The sequence below is a fragment of the Psammomys obesus genome, unplaced genomic scaffold (genome assembly GCF_907164565.1).
Source record: "Psammomys obesus unplaced genomic scaffold, mPsaObe1.curated_primary_1811, whole genome shotgun sequence".
NCBI lineage: Eukaryota > Metazoa > Chordata > Mammalia > Rodentia > Muridae > Psammomys > Psammomys obesus.
The window spans coordinates 15139100-15158141 of record NW_026596109.1 but is presented as its reverse complement, the minus strand read 5'-3'; the positions used below and the strand labels follow the sequence as shown (position 1 = coordinate 15158141).

General features: G+C 39.0%; 1 protein-coding gene across 1 annotated transcript in view; it reads right to left on the bottom strand.

Annotated features, from left to right (window-relative positions):
• Stil (STIL centriolar assembly protein) overlaps positions 1 to 19042 on the bottom strand; it is a 43623-nt gene that overhangs the window by 2537 nt on the left and 22044 nt on the right. Inside the window, exons 12-16 of the mRNA XM_055629085.1 lie at positions 16874 to 17809; positions 11916 to 12072; positions 8383 to 8605; positions 2712 to 2901; positions 1336 to 1586 (exon numbers count right to left, since the gene is read on the bottom strand). Of these exons, the coding sequence (XP_055485060.1) occupies positions 1336 to 1586; positions 2712 to 2901; positions 8383 to 8605; positions 11916 to 12072; positions 16874 to 17809 (1757 nt within the window). The remainder of the gene's footprint in view (positions 1 to 1335; positions 1587 to 2711; positions 2902 to 8382; positions 8606 to 11915; positions 12073 to 16873; positions 17810 to 19042) is intronic.

Below are 19042 nucleotides of genomic sequence, written 5' to 3'. Positions count from 1 at the left end.
ATGTTTTGCCTATGTGTACATATGTGCATCACATATGTGCCTGGTACCTAAAGAACAGAAGAGAGCCCTGGATCCCTTGAAGTGGAGAAACTGTGGTCACAGATGTTTGAATCTCTCATCTTTCAGTATATAAATAAAACCATCAGGGCCTTTGAGGTAGCTCAATTTGCAAAGGCCCTGGCTGCTAAGCCTAATGACCACATGGTGGAAGTAGAGAACTGACTCCAAGTTATTCTCTGATCTCTCTCTTACACACACATGCATGCACACACACACAAATAAATGTATATTTTTTTTCAAAGAGAAAAACTTTCAAAAATTTTAGCCTTATTTTCCTGTACTACTGGTAAAGATTAAAATGAATATAAATATTTGGCAAGCAATGGTAAAACACCCATTTTTAAGTTTAATTTGAACAACTACTTGCAGAATGACAAGTATTCCCTTTACTTAGAACTGCTTTAAACAGTGCACAAAAGTGCAAAATGAGGGTTCAACATATTATAGTACATGGATACAACACAATATAATACAGCAATTAAAAGCATCAGAGGGGCTTGATGAGCAGTTAAGAGCACTGGCTGCTCTTCCAGAGTCCAATTCTCAGCACCCACATGGTGCTCATAATCTAGAAAAGGATCTGATGCCCTCTCCTGGCGTATAGGGATGATGCAGACAGAGCATTTGCTGCTCTTCATGGTCCCAGTTCAGTTCCCAGCACATACCCAAATAATATTTCTAGGAGTAACCACAAATGCTACACATTGAGTTTGAAGAAATGGGAACTTTTGTATTTCATTTTACATTGCCCCAACGATGCCTGTTCTAAAAACTACGAAATTGTTAGTTTTTTAATAACAGAAACAATTATGAGAAAACTTACTGGAGTAACAATATAATTTTTAGATTTTATTCTCTTTTTAACAGGTGTATATATGCTGAGGTTGGCTTTGGGAGAGAGGAAACTAAACAGAAGGGTCTAATAGTTGGCTGCACACTGCCAAAACGGCAGAGTGTGCGCCTGCACCGGGAACTGGTGTGTCACTCCACCACTTCCAGTGGAACTTCCAGACACCGCCAATAAAACACATTTCTCTTTTCCAGTATTTTATTAGCAGGAAAGATACCAATAAAAGACTAAATCCATAGGACAAAGCCCTCAGTCAACTTTTCTATGTATTCTCTCCCACTAGATGACTGGAGAGTATAAAGATGGTATTTGCACGTCACATCCAGCAGGCTCTCAGTAAGTGGCCAATCAGCAGGCCCGAGGTGCGGCGGTCCACTGCAATATACTAGCATTTATTCATCTTCTCTAACACAACTTAAAGTTACCTGGCATGATCCACTTTCTGGGCATTTTTCTTCACTTTAGTGGGAGAATCAATTTTCACTCCGAGGCTCCTTAGCTGTTTAATAGTTGCACTGAGCACACAATCTTTGTCTACCAGTTCTGAATTGTGTTTATTTTTCCTTGCATGGTGAGTAGTCTGGGTTTTGGTGCATTCATGGTTGATAACTATGGCTTTGGTAGCTGGTTGATTAGTTTCTTGGAAGGAGTTATTCAGTAGGTGGTTCACTTGACCCTATGGAAAGAAAAAGAATGCACCTAAAACTCAATAGCAATCTTAAGATCCTTTTTAAAATAAAGATTTCCTTGTTATTTATTTCTGTGTGTGTCTGTGTGCGTGTGGGTGCCTTCAAAGCTGCAGTGTAAGTGGTTGTGAGCCACCTGACCTGGGTGCTGGGAATCAACCTCTAGTCCTCGAATAGAGAGCGAGCTTTGTGAACTGCGCAGCCCCCTCTGGCCCTCAACCTTAAGATTTTAGGATAAAGTCATAAGGCAGGCTAAGTATTATCTTGTCAAATTTCATAAAGTACCAGTATACTTGCAATGATACAAGTTTATTTGTCTTTCTTTCTTTTTTAAAGAAACAAAATGTCAAGGGTGGCCTCGAACTCAGAGATCTGCCTGTTTCTGCCTATTGAGTGCTATTATTAGAAAAATGAGCCACCATTGCTGGCTTAGTTGTTTGGTGGTAGTTGTTTTTTTCTTTTTTGGTTTTTGAGACAGGGTTTCTTTGTGTAGCCTTCGCTGTTCTAGAACTTACTATGTAGACCAGGCTGGCTTGGAGTGTGATACAGAGCAAATCTTTTTTTTCTAGACTAAGCTAAATATTTATTAATTATCTGCCTACCTGAACTGAAATCAGTTAATAACGTCATAAATATTCCACTATTTTCAAATTCCTCACAAACTCAAGTTGCTTGTCTTTTTTTCCCCTCTTGTTTCAGCTATAGAATGATTTTGGCAGAATAGTAATATTTGTTTCTCGTTTTTTTGAAAAAGGGTTTCTCTGTGTAGCCTTGCTTGTCATGGACTTGCTTTGTAGACCAGCTGGCCTCAAACTCACAGAGATCCACCTGCCTCTGCCTCCCTGAGTGCTGGGATTACAGGTGTGCGCCACTGCACCTGGTTTAACATATGTATTCTTAAAATAAAGATTATTTGTTCTTGTATCTAGTATCTGATGACTAGAAAGCTTGTAAGTTATCAAAATTTGTGAAAAGCTAAATAATTACATATTGCTAAATAGCTAAAAATGATTCTATTTAAAAAGGTCTCAATCATTTTAAATCTGGGGAAAGCTAAACTAGTATTTCCTACATTAAATAGCCACTTCACAAAAGGAGAAATGGTCTACACTTACCAACAAGTCCTGGCAAATTTTCTGGTTATCTGTTGGCCAGGAAGGTTCAACTTTTGGCCCTCCTGGTGAGTCAGTGTTGTTTCTGGCTTCCTCTGTTGGTGCAGTCTGTAAGCACATGCTCACACTCTCAGCCAGCATAGCATTTGGGAAGAACACAGGCACATCAGGTTCTTTGCTCTGCTCTGGAGAGCTGCTTGAAAGGACATACAGGGTTAACAGTTATGAAAACACTTTTACCATATATCTGAAGTGCAGTAATTTTGGAAGAAAGCGGTAAGACCCAAGCAACACTTTGTTTATATACTCAACTCTTAGTAAGGTATACTGTCCTGATGGTCTGCATATAAACCAACCACAGCACTGTTTTAAGTTACTGTCTCATTTAAGATGATTTTCACTGAAGGCTAGAACCAAGCTACTGACATTGTCTAAATCTGATGCAGGAAAACCTTTTAGGATATCTCAACATTTTAAATATATAATTTTCTCACTTCAAGTTTTCACATAGAAAAGATCCTTGTCAATTCAAGGTTCATAAGCCACAATTATTAATCACATTATTTAGTTGGTGGTATTTCTTCTTTATGTTTTTGTTTTTTCAACTTTAGAGCATTTATTACTTTCAAAATAAAAACAGAACTGGGAGAAGCAGCATTATAAGCACATTTCTAGTTAGAACACTGATCTATGGCGCTTACAAAAAAATAGACAAAACAGCTAGGTATGGTGGCATGACTGGAATCTTTTAGTTATTTGTGTGTCTGTGTGAGTTTATGTGCACTGTGTATATGTAAAGGCCCAATGAGGCCAGACCAAGTCAGGCCCCCAGAACTAATGTTCCAGGTGTTAGATATCTGAGCTAGGAAAAGATCCAGGGTTGTCTGTAAGAACAGCTAGTACTCTTAACCCCTGAGCTATCTCTGCAGCCTCCAAAGATTTATTTTACATTACATGTATATATGTGTGTTGGTATGTGTGGATACCTGTGGAGGCCAGAAGCATTGGGTTTTCCTGGGCTGGAGTTGCAGGCAGCTGTGAGCCACCTGACAATGAGTGCTGGGAACCAAACTCAGATCCTCTAGAAAGCAGTAAGCATTCTTTCCAGCCCCAATGAGTCTTATCACTTAGGAGGCAGAAGCAGAATCCTCAGTTTCAGGCCACTAACAAGCATCCCAAGGTAAAGTCAATACCACATCATATGACTTCACTGCAACCTTTGTTCTGAACACACAGTACACACACTGAGCATGCTCATCACACCTTGATACTTCAATGAAAGCTGTCGGAAATGCTGTGGCTCAGATTCAAGATTATGGCATGTTATGAACTACAGTGTTTACATTATATACAAAGTTTTTGTTCTTATAGAAACATAATGGTTTAAACAAAAGTTTAATATTTTCTTATCCTTCTTCTTTGGATTGTACTGTGTTAGAATATGGCTCTGAAATACCCTAAATATACTTGTCATTTTGTATTATGTGTTTATGTGAAGTGGTGTTCTTATAAAATCAAAACACTCAATTTTTAAAAATGGTGAAGATAAGGCCAGGCACCATCTAATCAGCTGGCGGTCACGGTAAAGAAAATCAGGACAAAGCCCTCTCAAGAGCTCAGGTTCTCTGGGTCCTGCTGCATTAAAGGCCCACAGCAATGCTGCCATCTACTAGGACTGAAACCTCTGAAACTGAGCCACATAATAGTTTCTCAGTTTTCACTGTCAACTGTACGCTGGCTACACAGCTGCAGACACTGTTCTGACTATTTTCCATATAAACATTTAATTCTCACAATAATCAGAATCTATTATTTTCATCTTACACACGGGAAAACAGTCAAATGGGGATCATGAGAACAGTCCATGGTCATACTGCCATGACTTAAACTGGACGCTCAGACCAAAGAGTGTGCTCATAATCACTGAGATATATTGTGTGCTCAAGAATTAAAAAACCAAACCAAACCAAACCAAACCAAACCAAACCAAACCAAACCAAACCAAACCAAACCAAACCAAACCAAACCAAACCAAACCAAACGCTAAGCACGGTGGAGCACACCTGTAATCCCAGCACTCAGGGAGGCAGAGGCAGAACAATGGTTGTGAGTTTGAGGCCAGCCTGGTCTGGAAAGAGAGTCTAGGAAAGTCAAGGCTACACAGAAAAACCCTGTCTCAAAAACAAAGAAACAAACAAACAAAAAAGATTTTATAGCCAGGCGAGAGTGGTACATACCTCCAATCCCAGGGGCACCTGGGAGGTAGAAGCAGGAGAAGCTCTGAGTTTGAGGCCAACCTGGTCAACAAAGAGAGTTCCTGCACAGCCAAAGCTGTTACACAGAGAAACCCTGTCTTGAAAACACACACACAACACACACACACACACACACACACACACACACACACACACACACCACACACCACACACATACACAATTATCTGAGTGTCTAAACTAGTAAATAAAAACCAAAGCTGAAAAAGATGACGTGGAAGATTTTAAACCTCAAAAAATTTAAGATTAAAACAAAAATTCAAAGGATGATTCCAATATGCCAATATATCCATAGCATGGCTTCTTAAAAAAATTGTTTTAAACAATGTTTCTACAGATGCCTTAAACCACCACTTTCCTGAGTGGTGAGAAAAAGCAATCAATAACCAATTAAGCTGCACAGCAATAAACATATCTTGTTCCAACACAACAAAGACTTATCTGCAGATGTCCAAGAGGAACTGGAGCCTGGAGAGCTAAGGGACACTGAAGAGAATACTCAGCAGGGACGACCACAGACCAGCAAAACCACCATGGACAGCTCTGAAGATGGTTTTTAGAACAGTCTTTCTATGTAGTTTGTGCTGACCTCATCCTCATGACTGTTTTCTGCCTGCCTCCGTATTCTAAATGCCATCACATCTAGCCTAGAGATCGTATTGATTCTAAGTCAATAGATTATATGCTGGAAAAAATAAAAGGGACTAGATGTACATCTTGTATGTGTTACAATCAATGGAGATGATTAAGTGTTCTGAAAAAGCAATTAACTTTTTAATTCTATCAGTTAAACTAGGTCTTTTTCTGAAGTAACTACCAAAGGATTAGAGATTTTCAAAGATTTGAAAACTTTAACAATGCTAGAAAGAATTCTGAACAGAATTAAGTCAAGGAAGGGGCTGAAGAGATGACTCGGTGGTTAAAGGTACTGGCTGTTCTTCCAGAGGACCTGGGTTTGGTTCCTAGCACCCACATGGTGGCTTATAAGCATCTGTAACTTCAGTTCCAGGGGATCCCATGCCCTCTTCTGACCTCTGCAAGTGACAGCAACTACAAGGTATATAGATAATCATGCAAGTAAAATACTCACATATATAAAAAATGAATTAATTAAAAAAAAGAATTAAGTCAAGGAGGACAAAAGGTAAACTCTCTGAGTTTCTGACATTATTCCAAATAATATAGACTTGGGGCCATTTCTGTCAGTAAACATTTATTTAGAATTTAACATGAGCTGGACATGGTAGTGCACACCTGTAAGGAGGAGGAGGCTGAGGCAGGAGGTTCACAAGTTCAAAGCCAGCCTGTGCTACATAACAAGTTCTAGGACAGCTAGACTGTCTGAATGAATGAATGAATGAATGAATGAATGAATGAATGAGCTAACACCATTACCACACTGTTCTAGGAACTCAGGCTAGCTGGATAGACGTACATATGTTCACAAAAGGCTTTTAAATAAACTGGTATATACAATGAACATTTAATTAAAATCTGTCATTAAAACAGATATGGAATAAAAAGTATGTGTTTCTATTAGCTTTTTGGAGGCACATATTCATTGGTTTAACTATTATATAATCAATAATTTTAAATAACAATTAGTATGAGAAAGCTTTTAATTTGAAAAAAAAAATAAATAAAGTCTGTTTTTCCCATGCTATTTACTTCACATCCGAGTTCTCTTCTCTAGAAGTTCGTATGACATTGCCTGAGGTATTCTTCTTACCCTCAAAACTAGGCCACAGCACCTTCATTCATTCTACTGTTCTTTGTACAAGTCTCTCAACTTCTACTATTAATCCCACCTTCAGTTCTCCACAAAAATCACCTGAAGTGTCTTCAAAAAATGCAAACCAGATTACAGAACAACACTGTCTAACACCTTATTTTAAAGAAGATGAAAAAAAAATCATCCAAAACCCACAAAGCTTTATCCAATTTGGATCCCTTCTCTATCTCTGACGTTATTTTCTACTCTTTCCTGTTCAGTCACTATGTCCAGCCTGTGTCTCTGTTTCTAGACACCGTAAGCTCACATACACCTAGGGTGTTTATATACTTGCCATTTCCTTCAACCAGAACATTCTTCTGAGATAGTGTCATGACTGGCTCTTTCTTGTTCAGACCACTGCTCAAATGTTAGATCAGAGCCTTGCTCTACCACTCTCCTGAATATGTCCCATGTATATCACCCCCACCTCCATCCTAGTTTACATCCTCTGACCACCCTGGTTTACTTTCTTCAAAGCAATGGTCACTCCATGAAACAATCTCATTTTTATTGCTGATGTGGTTAAACTCATACAATTGGGAGCTCAGCTTTACTCACTGCTGGGTCACTAAGTGCCACGTGTTGTAGCACATGCTGAAAGTTCAAAGAACTTTTGCTAAATTTGGCCAAATTTACTGAGAATCTAAATTACTTTGGAATCATTACTTTAATAGAAAATTTTATAATAGAAAAACACTAAACACAAGTGAAAACTGTTTATAACGAAACACCATATACAATGTTTTTAAAATTACCATTTTGTCAAATTCCTTTTTTGTTTTTTTGATTTTTCGAGTTGGGGTTTTTCTGTGTAGCCCTGGCTGTCCTGGACTCTGTAGACTAGGCTGACCTCGCAACTCAAGAGATCTGCTTGCCTTTTCCAGAGTGCTGGGATTAAAAGTGTGCATCACCACTACCCGACTTTGTTTCTACATTTAGTCAGCTCATCTCCTAATTTTGAAACACACATATGAAATTACATTTTATATATAAATATTTAGTTGTCTCTTTTAAACATAGTTGTACAGTCCTTTGAACCCTGTATTACCAGAATCTCTAAAGTGAGGCCTGAGCACACAGAATGCTGAAGCTGTCTCAAGATGTTGTGATTCAGAGATTAACAAACCCAACAACTGACATTGGGAACAGATGAAGAAAGTTCTCTTTGAGATTCTGTTATACTGACACTATGTAATACATCAATGAAAATGCAGTAAGTATATCAATGTCTCAAAGAGAAAGAAAATGTACACACTGCTGACTATAATAAATAATAGTGCATGGTGCATTTCAGAATTGCAGAGCAAATTTTAAATGTTTTTACCACAAAAAATATGAGGTCATAATTTTGAATGCCAAATTTAATTATTCTATACTATGTATATAAATGTAAAAATCACATTTTAACCTGCGCAAAAAGGCAGGCACATCACTATGAGTTCAAGACCAGGCTATGCATAATGAGGTCCAGGACAGCTAGGGCTACATAGAAAGACCCTGTCTCAAACAAACAAAACAAAAACAGCCCCCGAATATAAAATATATTCAATCGTTAGCATTGCAAAGAAAGAAAATGTTAAAAAAAAAGTAGTGAGTGGTGTGAAACAGTGAGCAGAAGGCTCTTACTTAGACTCTGGCGGATTAGACTCCTCCACAGCAAGGCAGCTCTCTTCCAAACTGGGAATGTCAACTGCTTTCAATGAGGATGCGCTATCTGGAGGACTTGTTGCTTCATTATTAATATCAACAGAAAAGTTCATGTCTTCGCTGGAAATCTTGGTATCATCTTGCTTCAGCTGTGAGTCCGGCTCTTGATCATTACCTGCTGCGTTCCAAAACAAGCTAGCACCTGGGGGTTAAATTAGTTCAGATACTAAAACAAATATTCAACTAGATAAAGAATAAATGTAATACTGTAAAAACCATCTACTGGGGCTGGAGAGATGGCTCAAGTGGTTAAGAGCACTGGTTGCTCTTCCAGAGGACCCGAGTTCAATTCTCAGCACCCACATGGTGGCGCACAACTGTCTATACTGGGATCTGATGTTCTTCTCCAGCATCCATGGGTTACATCAGATGAAGCACTTGTGCATTAACAACAACAACAACAACAACAACAACAACAACAAGCCGGCTACTTTATCTTAACAAATTACACTGTTTCAAATTACCAAAAAAAAAAAATGCCACAAAGAGATGTAGGTAAAAGTCAGGGAAACAGAAAACCAGTGGCAAGGGACAGGGGACATGTATCCTGCCTGCTCAAGAGGAGGCTCTGCTTCTCAAATTCAGGTACAGTGGCATGCCTGTAATTCTAGGACTCAAGAAGCTGAGGCAGGAGCATCATGAATGGAGTATAGCCTGGAATATGTAACAAGTCCAAGACCAATCTGTGCTACATTAATAGAGGTCTGTCTCAAAATAAAATGGAAATAGCTCAGGAGAAAAGGAAAAAAAAAAAAAAAACATTCACACACACACACACACACACACAAACAAAACAAAAAACCCTGTAAATTCATAGGTTCTCTGGTTTTGTTCTAAGAAACTGTGTTAGAGGTGCAGAAGGCACACATACTGCCAGGTAAGTATTTAAAAATCAAGTGCTTTGGGGAACTGCTTGCATAAGGATCTCAATTTGGATCCTTAGTACCCATGTAAAAGCCACCTGCTGGCTGGTAGCCTAGCCTTTCTTATGAAAGAAAGCAGCCAGGCTGTGGTGCACACCTTTAATCCCAGCACTTGGGACGCAGAGGCAGGCAGATCTCTGAGTTCCAGGCCAGCCTGGTTTATAGAATGAGTTCTAGCAGGTATGGCTACACAGAGAAACCTACCTTGAAAAACCAAAATAAATAAAGAAAGAAAAAGAGAGAGGAGAGAGAGAAAGAGAAAGAAATGAAGAAAGAAAGAGAGAGAGAGCGAAAGGAAGGAAGGAAGGAAGGAAGGAAGGAAGGAAGGAAGGAAGGAAGGAAGGAAGAAAGAGAGAGACAGGCAGGCAGAGCAGAGAAGCAAATGAGAAGACAGACGGATGCCAATTTCTGGCATGTATTCATACAGGCTGAGCATACCTGCACACACATGTAAACATGCACATAAGACACATACACACTTAAAAAACAACCCAGTGCTTCTCTAATGTAAGGAGTTATTTGTACATTTTCAGAGCCTATCTATACAGTATTTGTTTCTAATTTCTGTTACATAAACTCACTCTATTTTTACCTAGCTTCACCACTTCTGTGAAGTCACAGGCTTGATATGCCAGTCATACCTTTTCCATTACAGATAAGAATAAATAATTGGGGCTAGAAAGAAGGCTTACTGGTTAAGAGCACTTGTTCTTAGAGAAGACCTGGGTTAGGGTTCCCAACACCCACATGGTGATTCACAACCATCCTTAACTCCAGGTCCACAGGATCTAACAACTTCTAACTCTGCTAGCATCAGACATACAGCTAGTGAACATACATACATATATGCAGGTAAAATACTCACACATATAAAATAAATCTAAAAAGAAAAACAGACTTACAAAATTAAGACACTCATCTGGACACTACCTCAAATAATCTCTTGCACCCTGACCTATATACATTCCCTCTCCAACCTGGGAAACACTTTAGTGCAATGGTTTGATGAAGCAAAAAATTTAAGTTGAAATGGTTTCTTTCTTCTTCCTTTCCTTTTACTTGTTTTTGAGACAAGGTACAAACTCAAGACCCTCCAGAGTACCTGGGCTACAGGCATGTACCACCATGAAAACACTTTCTACTTGCGTGATCTTATGAAAATAAATCAATAATATCGAGGTTTAACTTGACATTCATATTCTTTCAGGAAAAAAAAAAAGAATTTTGAAAAGTTGTGTTAAGTCCTGATTACTCTATACCTTCAGAGAAAGTTAAATAAAATGAATATACTTCTATACGTCTCTTAGTTAAAATGACTATTAATTTGTTTTGGAACTGGGTTTGGTGGCACAAGCCTTTAATTCCAGCACTTGGGAAGCAGAGGTAGGAAAGGAGGCTCTCTGGGTGTTCCAAGACAGCCTGGTCTACATAGTAAGTTCCAGGATAGTCAGGACTATATAGAGACCCTGTCTCAAAAAAAAAAAAAAACCAAACCAAACCCAAACAAAACAAACCCCACAAACATGTCAATGACTTCATTTATCACTTTCAATAAGTATATTAAGTTTCCATGTATGATAAACGATATAAAAGTGGGTAAGCCATTTCTAGATCCTAACAAGTTGATCTAGTGATAGAAACAGATGATAAGAAGCTACAACAGCTGGGCGGTGGTGGTGCACATTTTTAAATCCAGCACTTGGGCAGCAGAGGCAGGTTGTATTTGAAAACAGCATGGTCTACAGAGTGAGTTCCAGCCTGTGCTACACAGAAAAACCCTATTTTGGGCTGAAGAGATGGCTCAGCAATTAAGAGCACTGGCTGCTCTTCTAGAGGTCCTGACCTCAAACCCCAGCACCCACTTGGTGGCTCACAACCATCTAAAATGTGATCAATGCCCCCAGCCCAGCATGCAGGTGTATATGCAACTAGAGCACTCTATACATAAATCTTTAGAGAAAAAAGAAAAACCCTATCTTGAACTCCTCTTCTCCTCTAGGAAAAAAAAAAAAAAAAAAAAACAACAACAACAACAAAAAAACCAGCCAACCAACCTCCCAACAAAAACAAAAAGGGACAACAGTACAGTAAATACAGAATTTCACAAGACAGAAAAATATTACACTTTTTCTTTCTTTGGGTGTGTTCTGTAATGAGTGTGGAATATGTGTACAAGTGTGAGCACACACATACGAATGCACGTGGATGCCAGAGGTCATTATTAGGTGTCTTTCTCTACTACTCTCCACCCTATTTTTCTGAGAACTGAACTTGAGCTCACTGACTGGGCAAGATGCTGTGTCAGCCAGAGCGCTCCAGGCATCCTGCTGCAGCCTTCCAGTGCTAGGATAATAGATGCACGTTACTGCACCTGGCTTTTTACATAGGTGCTGCAGATCTGAACTCACATCCTCATGCTTGTCTGGCAGGCACTGTATTCAGCCATCTCCTTCCTCCGTTCCTTTCTTTCAAAAGGCAAATGTGAGCACTAGAAACTCATTTCTTACAACTGAAAAAAAAAATAGTTACCTGTGCTCACAGCAATGCTTACACTTTTTTTCATGTGCAAGCCAGAAGACTGTGCTCCCATGGAAACCAGCTCCATTTGCTTTGTGGCCTTCATGGTGCCTTCCACCGTCTTAGGGGTGCCAGGATCTAGAGACTGTGCTTCCAATAAGCGCTGAATCTGTATCAATTAATTAAAACAGGCAAAACAGTAATCAACAAAACAGGTAGCACAGTTTGGAAAATTACAAATACTCTAGTCATTACAGAGCTGACTTTTAACTGTGTTTTCTCACAATACAATTAAATCATACCATGAGACTTATTTAGTGGGGAAGCCATTATCATTGGTTACTAAGACCTACTTTCACTAAGTATAATTTTAAAAGTGAAACATACAGGTGGTTAGTTATTCATAAATTGACACTTACATGGAAAGTCTGAATGGTTTCAAATCATACTTTTTATTTAAAGACTGCAAACCAATATATTTTATTTTTATTTATTTTATGTATACAGGTGTTCCATCTGCATGCCAGGCGAGGACATCAGATCCCAGTATAGATGGCTGGGATCCACTATGTAGTTGCTGGGAATTGAACTCAGGACCTGTAGAGGAGTAGACAGTACTCTTAACTGCTGAGCTGTCTCTCCAGGCCCCAAACCAATATATTTTATTACTACTTCATTTATAAATCAAGTAAGAATGGAGATGGAGGCATACCCTCCATGTACCAATATTAAGCATTTTACATAACTTTTTATAAAGTTTAGTCAAAATTGCTCATGTGTGGCCACACTGAAACAAAACAGTAACAAACAATTGCTAATACTGGTTGGCTCTTTCTTATCTGTAAGACACTCGTACCATAGATTATTTCAGGTGTATGGGTGTTTTATCTGCATCACCTACATGCATGGTGGCCCTGGAGGCCAGAGAGAGCATTAGATCCACTGGGGCTTGAATTATAAGCACTTGTGACCCATCATGTGGATACTGGGAATTAAATCCAGTCCTCTGGAAAAGCAGCTGTGCCCTTAACCACAGTGCATTTCTCTAGCCCCATACCACAGATTTGATGTGAGTTTCACAATTCCATGAAGAGTGTACTGTTAAAATGCATTGTACAGGTAGGAAACTCGAAACATTAGTAACCTGTGGAGATTGTATGGCAAGTAGTAAAACCGAGGTCCCAACACCAAAGAGCGTTCCCTCCTCCTTTTCAAATGGAGATGTAATCGACATACCTTAGAATTCACCCAATTCTGAAGTTTATAGTATATTCACAAAACATAAAACAATAATCACTACTAATTCCAGAGCATAGCCTTTTTATCCATTCACTGTCAATCCTTACTCCCCCCCTCTCCTGCCCTTTGTACCCACTAACACACCTTCTAGCTTGCTGATTCTGGACATTTCATTCAGACAAGACCTAAGCCGTGTGCCTGACTTCTTTCTCTTTGCATAAAGCTTTCAAGACTAACCACATTAACCATTCTGACTGCTGAATACTCCACCGTAGGTATATGTTTACCGAGTTTATCCAACAATCAAAAGTTGAGTGACAACTAGGCTATTTATAGGTTGGCCTGTTGTGAATGATATTGTGATGAACATTTATATATAAGGGTTTGATAGGGCTTTGCTAAATAGTCCCAGATGACCTAAAACCTCCCGTTCTGTGGCTCAGGCTGTCCTCCCAGATTCATTTTCCACTTCCTTTATCTCCTGGTGTACCACCACAGCAGCTTATGCACAGGGTTTTCAATTTTTCTTGAATATATACTAGAGTGAGAAATATCACCCTTTATTTGTTTTGTTGTTGATTTTTAAAATATTTAAGAAAATATTTTGATTTTTTTCCTATACTATGATTAACTAGTTTAATTAATTTTAGTGGAGTAAATAATTATCAATAAGGTTGCTTTTCTAAGGCTACATAACATCTATATCAGCTGGAAACTGAATTAGAATCTAAGGAATCTGTTCAATTCATGTGCCCACTCCATTAAGTATTATATAAAAAAGACTGACTATTAGGAGAGAAGCAAGTTTGAGCATCCTTTTGTATTACTAGGCAAGTGCTCCACCTCTGAGCTATATCCCTAACCCAAGTCTGGGTATCTCAGAACTTAAAACAAAAACAACAACAACAAAAAACAAAAAACCATTTCCTTCGACTTCACAATTTACTTCTAGAGGGACAGTGAGATGGCTCAGTGGGTTAAGGCATTTGCTGCCAAGCCTGATATACCCGAGTTTGATCCCCAGGACTCATGTGTTGGAAGGAGACAACTGACTCCTTGACCCTTTTCCATTCACACGTACAACATAAGCACACACAAAGGGAACAAAAAAAAAATTAAGATTATGTCTATGGCATTGTAATGTTAGCACATATGCAATTAAAAATGTAAATAAAAGATGCAAATAAAGTGGGCTGGAAAGATGGCTGAGCCACTAAGGCCAATTTAGAGATGCAAATAAATAATAAATACATAAAAATGCACTTAAATCACAAGTATCGGGCGCATTAACTGCAATGGAAGAAAGGTCAAACTGCTGACAGAACAGGAAAAAACAATTAGAAAGGCCATGTGTACTCTCAGATGACCCACTGCAATAAACTTCTTTTGCATTCACAGGAAAATTGTCGGGAAGTTAGCTGGGGTTGGGGAATAGCTTAGCTGGCACAGCGCCTGCCATGCAAACGTGAGGACTGGAGCTTTATCCCCAGCACCAGTACAAGCCAGGTGTCATGTGCACCTGCAATGGGAGTACTGAGGAGGTGGAGACAGGCAGATCGCTCAGACTCTCTGACCAGTCAGCCCAGCCTAAACCCCAAGTCCCACCGAGACTGTCTCGAAAACACTTAAAAACCACAAAGAACCACTGGATTATACACTTCAAGTAGGTAAATTGTGTGATATGGAAATAATGCATCAATAACATTAAACTATGTTTATGCCCCATCGCATTATCCTCTTCGGCTATCTCAACTCTTCTTTCTAGAGGAAACGGCTGCCCGTAGTTCCAGGTTTCTTCTGTGTGACTCCTGTTCCTTCAATTCATATTTAGATGTTTGTAAAAGCTTTAATCCATTCATAGTATGTATTACTCTGAAACTGCTGTAATCTACAAAATAGCTGTTCTCATCAGTCATAATAACAGTGTTGTTGATGACGATGATAAATGCAAGGTGGGTAGCTTCTGAGGGAACATGTAAGGCTGACCCTGGGCCTCCACATGCGCACACACGTGTGCCACACCCAGAGTTCCTTTACAGAGGGAAAAATTATGAGGAAAAATTTTTCTGTCATAGTTCATGTAATGATTATTTAGATGAGAACTCACAGTCTATAAATATACATTGTAAGTAGCTAAGGTTTCTAAACAGTCTAATGGATCACTACAGTTCTTTTTAAAGGTTTATTCATTTATTCACATGAGTGTTCTGTCTTCCTGTACATCTGCATGACAGAAGAGGGCATCAGACTCTTATAGATGGTTATGAGCCACCATGTGTTGCTGGGAATTGAATTCAGGACCTCTGGATGAACAACCAGTGTGCTCTTAACCACTAAGCCATCTCTTCAGACGTCTCTCTTTAGGTTTTATCTTTCTTAAGCAAGACAGAAAATAAATGATAGTCCTTTTCAATATGAAGATATTATTTACTATATTAACATTTTTCGTTTAGTCTTTAATGATTTATTAAAGTCCAAACTTACGTAAATCTCAGAGAATTTACGTCTATTTAAAAAGAAAAGCTGGGGCTGGAGAGATGGCTCCCAGCACCGGCAGCAGCTGGCATCCACCCACCAGTAACTTAGCTTCAGGAATTTAATGCCCTCTCTACCTCTGGCACAGGCATGCATATGACTCACATACACTCACACAGCACTACACACATACACTTAATTTTATCAGGTGTTTCTATCAGAAAAATTTTAAGCAGAATTTGAAAACCTTTGTCTTTTTTTAAAATGCAATTTTATAAAAGATTTAAAAATTTTATTTAACTTTTTATATTAACAGCTGAGCCATCTCTCCACCCCCCCTTTTTAAAATAGAGACTCATAGAGCCTAGAATGGCCTTAAAAATGCTTTAAAACAAAGAATTTTCTAAATAACAGATTATAGAGTTGTGTTTGTATAGTTACAGGGCCAAGAAAAAAAATATGAAACATACACTTCAAGTAATTTTCACTAGCATTGGTTGTGAAGAGAAGAACTGGTTTGGGATATGTATGTGGGCAAAGGGTGATAGAAATGAGGGGGGGGAAAAGGCAAAATCAGACTAACCTTTGAATAAGGATAAATTAAAAATTTAGGAAGCCTGTAATGAAAGTCCTGAAGAAAGGGAATATTGCAGAGTAAAATGAGTGGAACAGGCCTTTTACAGACATGGACAGCTAGACGTGGTGGTGCATATCTGTAGTCCAGTACAGGGTAGGTGGGGACAGAAGAGCAAATGTTCAAGACCTAGGTTCTTGGATGAAAAGTTCAAGGCCTAGGCCTTATGAGTCCAGGTCTCAAAAAACCAACACACACACATAAAACAAGCAGTGGTTCTAAACTGCTCTCTTATTTAGTCTCAAATACAGTAGCAAGTAAGGTCCTAAAGAGTCACTGGCTCAGATGAGTATACACAAAGGCTTACAAACTAGCAACCTGCCAGCCTTTGGATTTAGCTGTATAATAAAGGTTTAGAGAAAAACTGAAAGAAAATGTGATTATGTTGTAGATTAGGATGCAGAGATAGAAGGAAAGCTTGCTCTCTGGTCCTTGTTCTATTAACCGATAATATGGAGCGGAGTTAGGTTATTCTCTCTAACACTAACTTTATCTGCAAAACAAGAGGGACTAGAACTCAGCGGCTAAGGTCTACAGCTCTATAAAGCATATCACTGTAGAGTTGACAGATACTAAGGAAATATCTGAGAATCTAAGAGTACTGAGAAAGTTCCATACAAACCTGGGCCTGAAGTAGCCTCAGCTGTCTGTCCTGCTCTGTGACAAAGCGATATGCATCAGGAGATAGTCCCATCATGCCATTATCTGGAGCTGTGCTGGGTGTGTGCATGCACATGGCACAAGGCTGTGGCACACATGAGTCCATATGTGAAGGTCCTGCCACAGGGGATGGGTCTTCATTGCTGTGGGGAGAAAAACTGCCCATGCCTCCCTGAGGTTTCGTGGCCACAGGGCTACTGGAAGAGAAGATGGCTTTATGACACAGAGGCGGACATCCACTTGAGTGAAATAATGCATGTTTTGGAAGGGCTTCAGAGTGGAGGTCCTGAATGGACCCTACTGTATTTCCCTGCCAAGAATTGATTGTACTATACTGAATATGGCCATGATGCTGACAACAGCTACAGATGTTTGTGGAATAGTAAGATGGCAGCGAAGGTGTAGGTAGTTGACGCTCCATTGGTCTTGTTGAATTATGGGGTGAAAAAACAAAATTGTGTGGGTGGGCGTGTGAAGCAAAAGAGGGCTGCCTAGAATTCAATGTGGAAGGTCTCACAGGATAGTCTTCATTTTGCATGCTGCCAGCAGAAACTGCTTGAGGTTTCTCGGATACATCAGGAGATGGCGCACTGAAAGATGGTTGAGCATTAGTGTTCCTGAGCTGGGGGCTCTCTTTCTTACAAGATGGTTGCTTCCCTCTACACTGTCTCAAAGCAGTGTCCTGGCTTAACTGATTTGGTATTCCCTTCAGGGAAGGTTCCCCAGCGTCAGCTTCTGAACTATGTTTGTCATCACAAAGCTCATGCTGCGATGGCCTCATCAATAAAAAATTCTCCATATTCATCACTTCCAACAGGTTAGAGTCATTGCTTGATTCTGTGAAGTTGCTATCCAACACAAGTGAAAGTTCAGGAACAGATGGCTGGATCTTAGAAATCTATAAATGGAAGCAAAGAGAAAATTCTTAGGAAATTTATTTGCTCCATTTTCCTTAGACAAGCATTTGCCAAAAATATCCAATTACATATTAAGATTTGTTCATTATTTATACCATCAACCAATATTTTCTGGGTACATGGCAGTAAAAATACAACTGTGAGCACAAAAAACGAAGTTGTTGCCCTCACGTATACATAAATATTCCCCAACTTATTTAGTTTTTTGAGACCGCGTCTCTCTACGATAGCCCTGGCTGTTCTGGAATTCACTATGTGGACCAGGCTAGACTCAAACTCAGAATCCATGCCTCTGCCTCCTAAGTGGGATTAAAGGCATATGCCATCACCACCCAGCTCCCGGACTTATTTAAAAGGGAACTTTTATTATGACACTGATTAAAATTATCTAGATTAGACAAGTGGAAGCGAACTATACTAGAGTTTCTTACCTTCACTCTGCCAAAAAAATTAGTATAGGCAGAATGCTTCAATAAACACAATAGCCCGTGTTAATATTCCTTAAAGAAATAACACTCAGTCAGGCTTGATGGCACACACCTGTAATCTCAGCACTAAGGGAGGCAGAGGCAGGTGGATCTCTGTGAGTTTGAGACCGGCCTAGTCTACAAAGTTGAGTCCAAGAAAGCCAAGGCTACAGAGAGAAACCCTGTCTCAAAAAACCAAAAGAAAAAAGAAAAAGAAGTAACACTTCTAATATTAAATAGAAGATGGGAGAACATAAAATCTGATACACTGTCATTTTTTTGAAGCAGTGGTGGAGATTTTAATGAGGGTTAAGAGAAAGTGATGCTTGGAAAAAATTTAAAACACCCAATAGTGTGGATGTGGACTTCTAAAAGTAGAATGCAACCATATCAATTAAAAAAAACAAAAAACAAAAAACCTTTTCCATTTCTTTTCATTTCAGTTAAGGTAAACATTTCTAAAGTAGCTCACTAGTTTATAGCAATTAAAAAAAGTTTGGCCAGTAATGGTTAATGATAACTAACCTCTAAATGCAAGTAGTATGTTTTCTCTGAACACTGGTGACACAGAATGCCAAGTCTATGTATGTCATTGCTAAAAGCACCAAATTCTGAAATCAAAGCCCCAGAATTGGAATTTCAGTTTTACTATTTACTAGGTGTGTGATCATGGACAGCCAGCCAACTGAAACCTCAGTTTTCTTATACTTATGTATACATTATTACCTATATGTGAAAGTATGTATG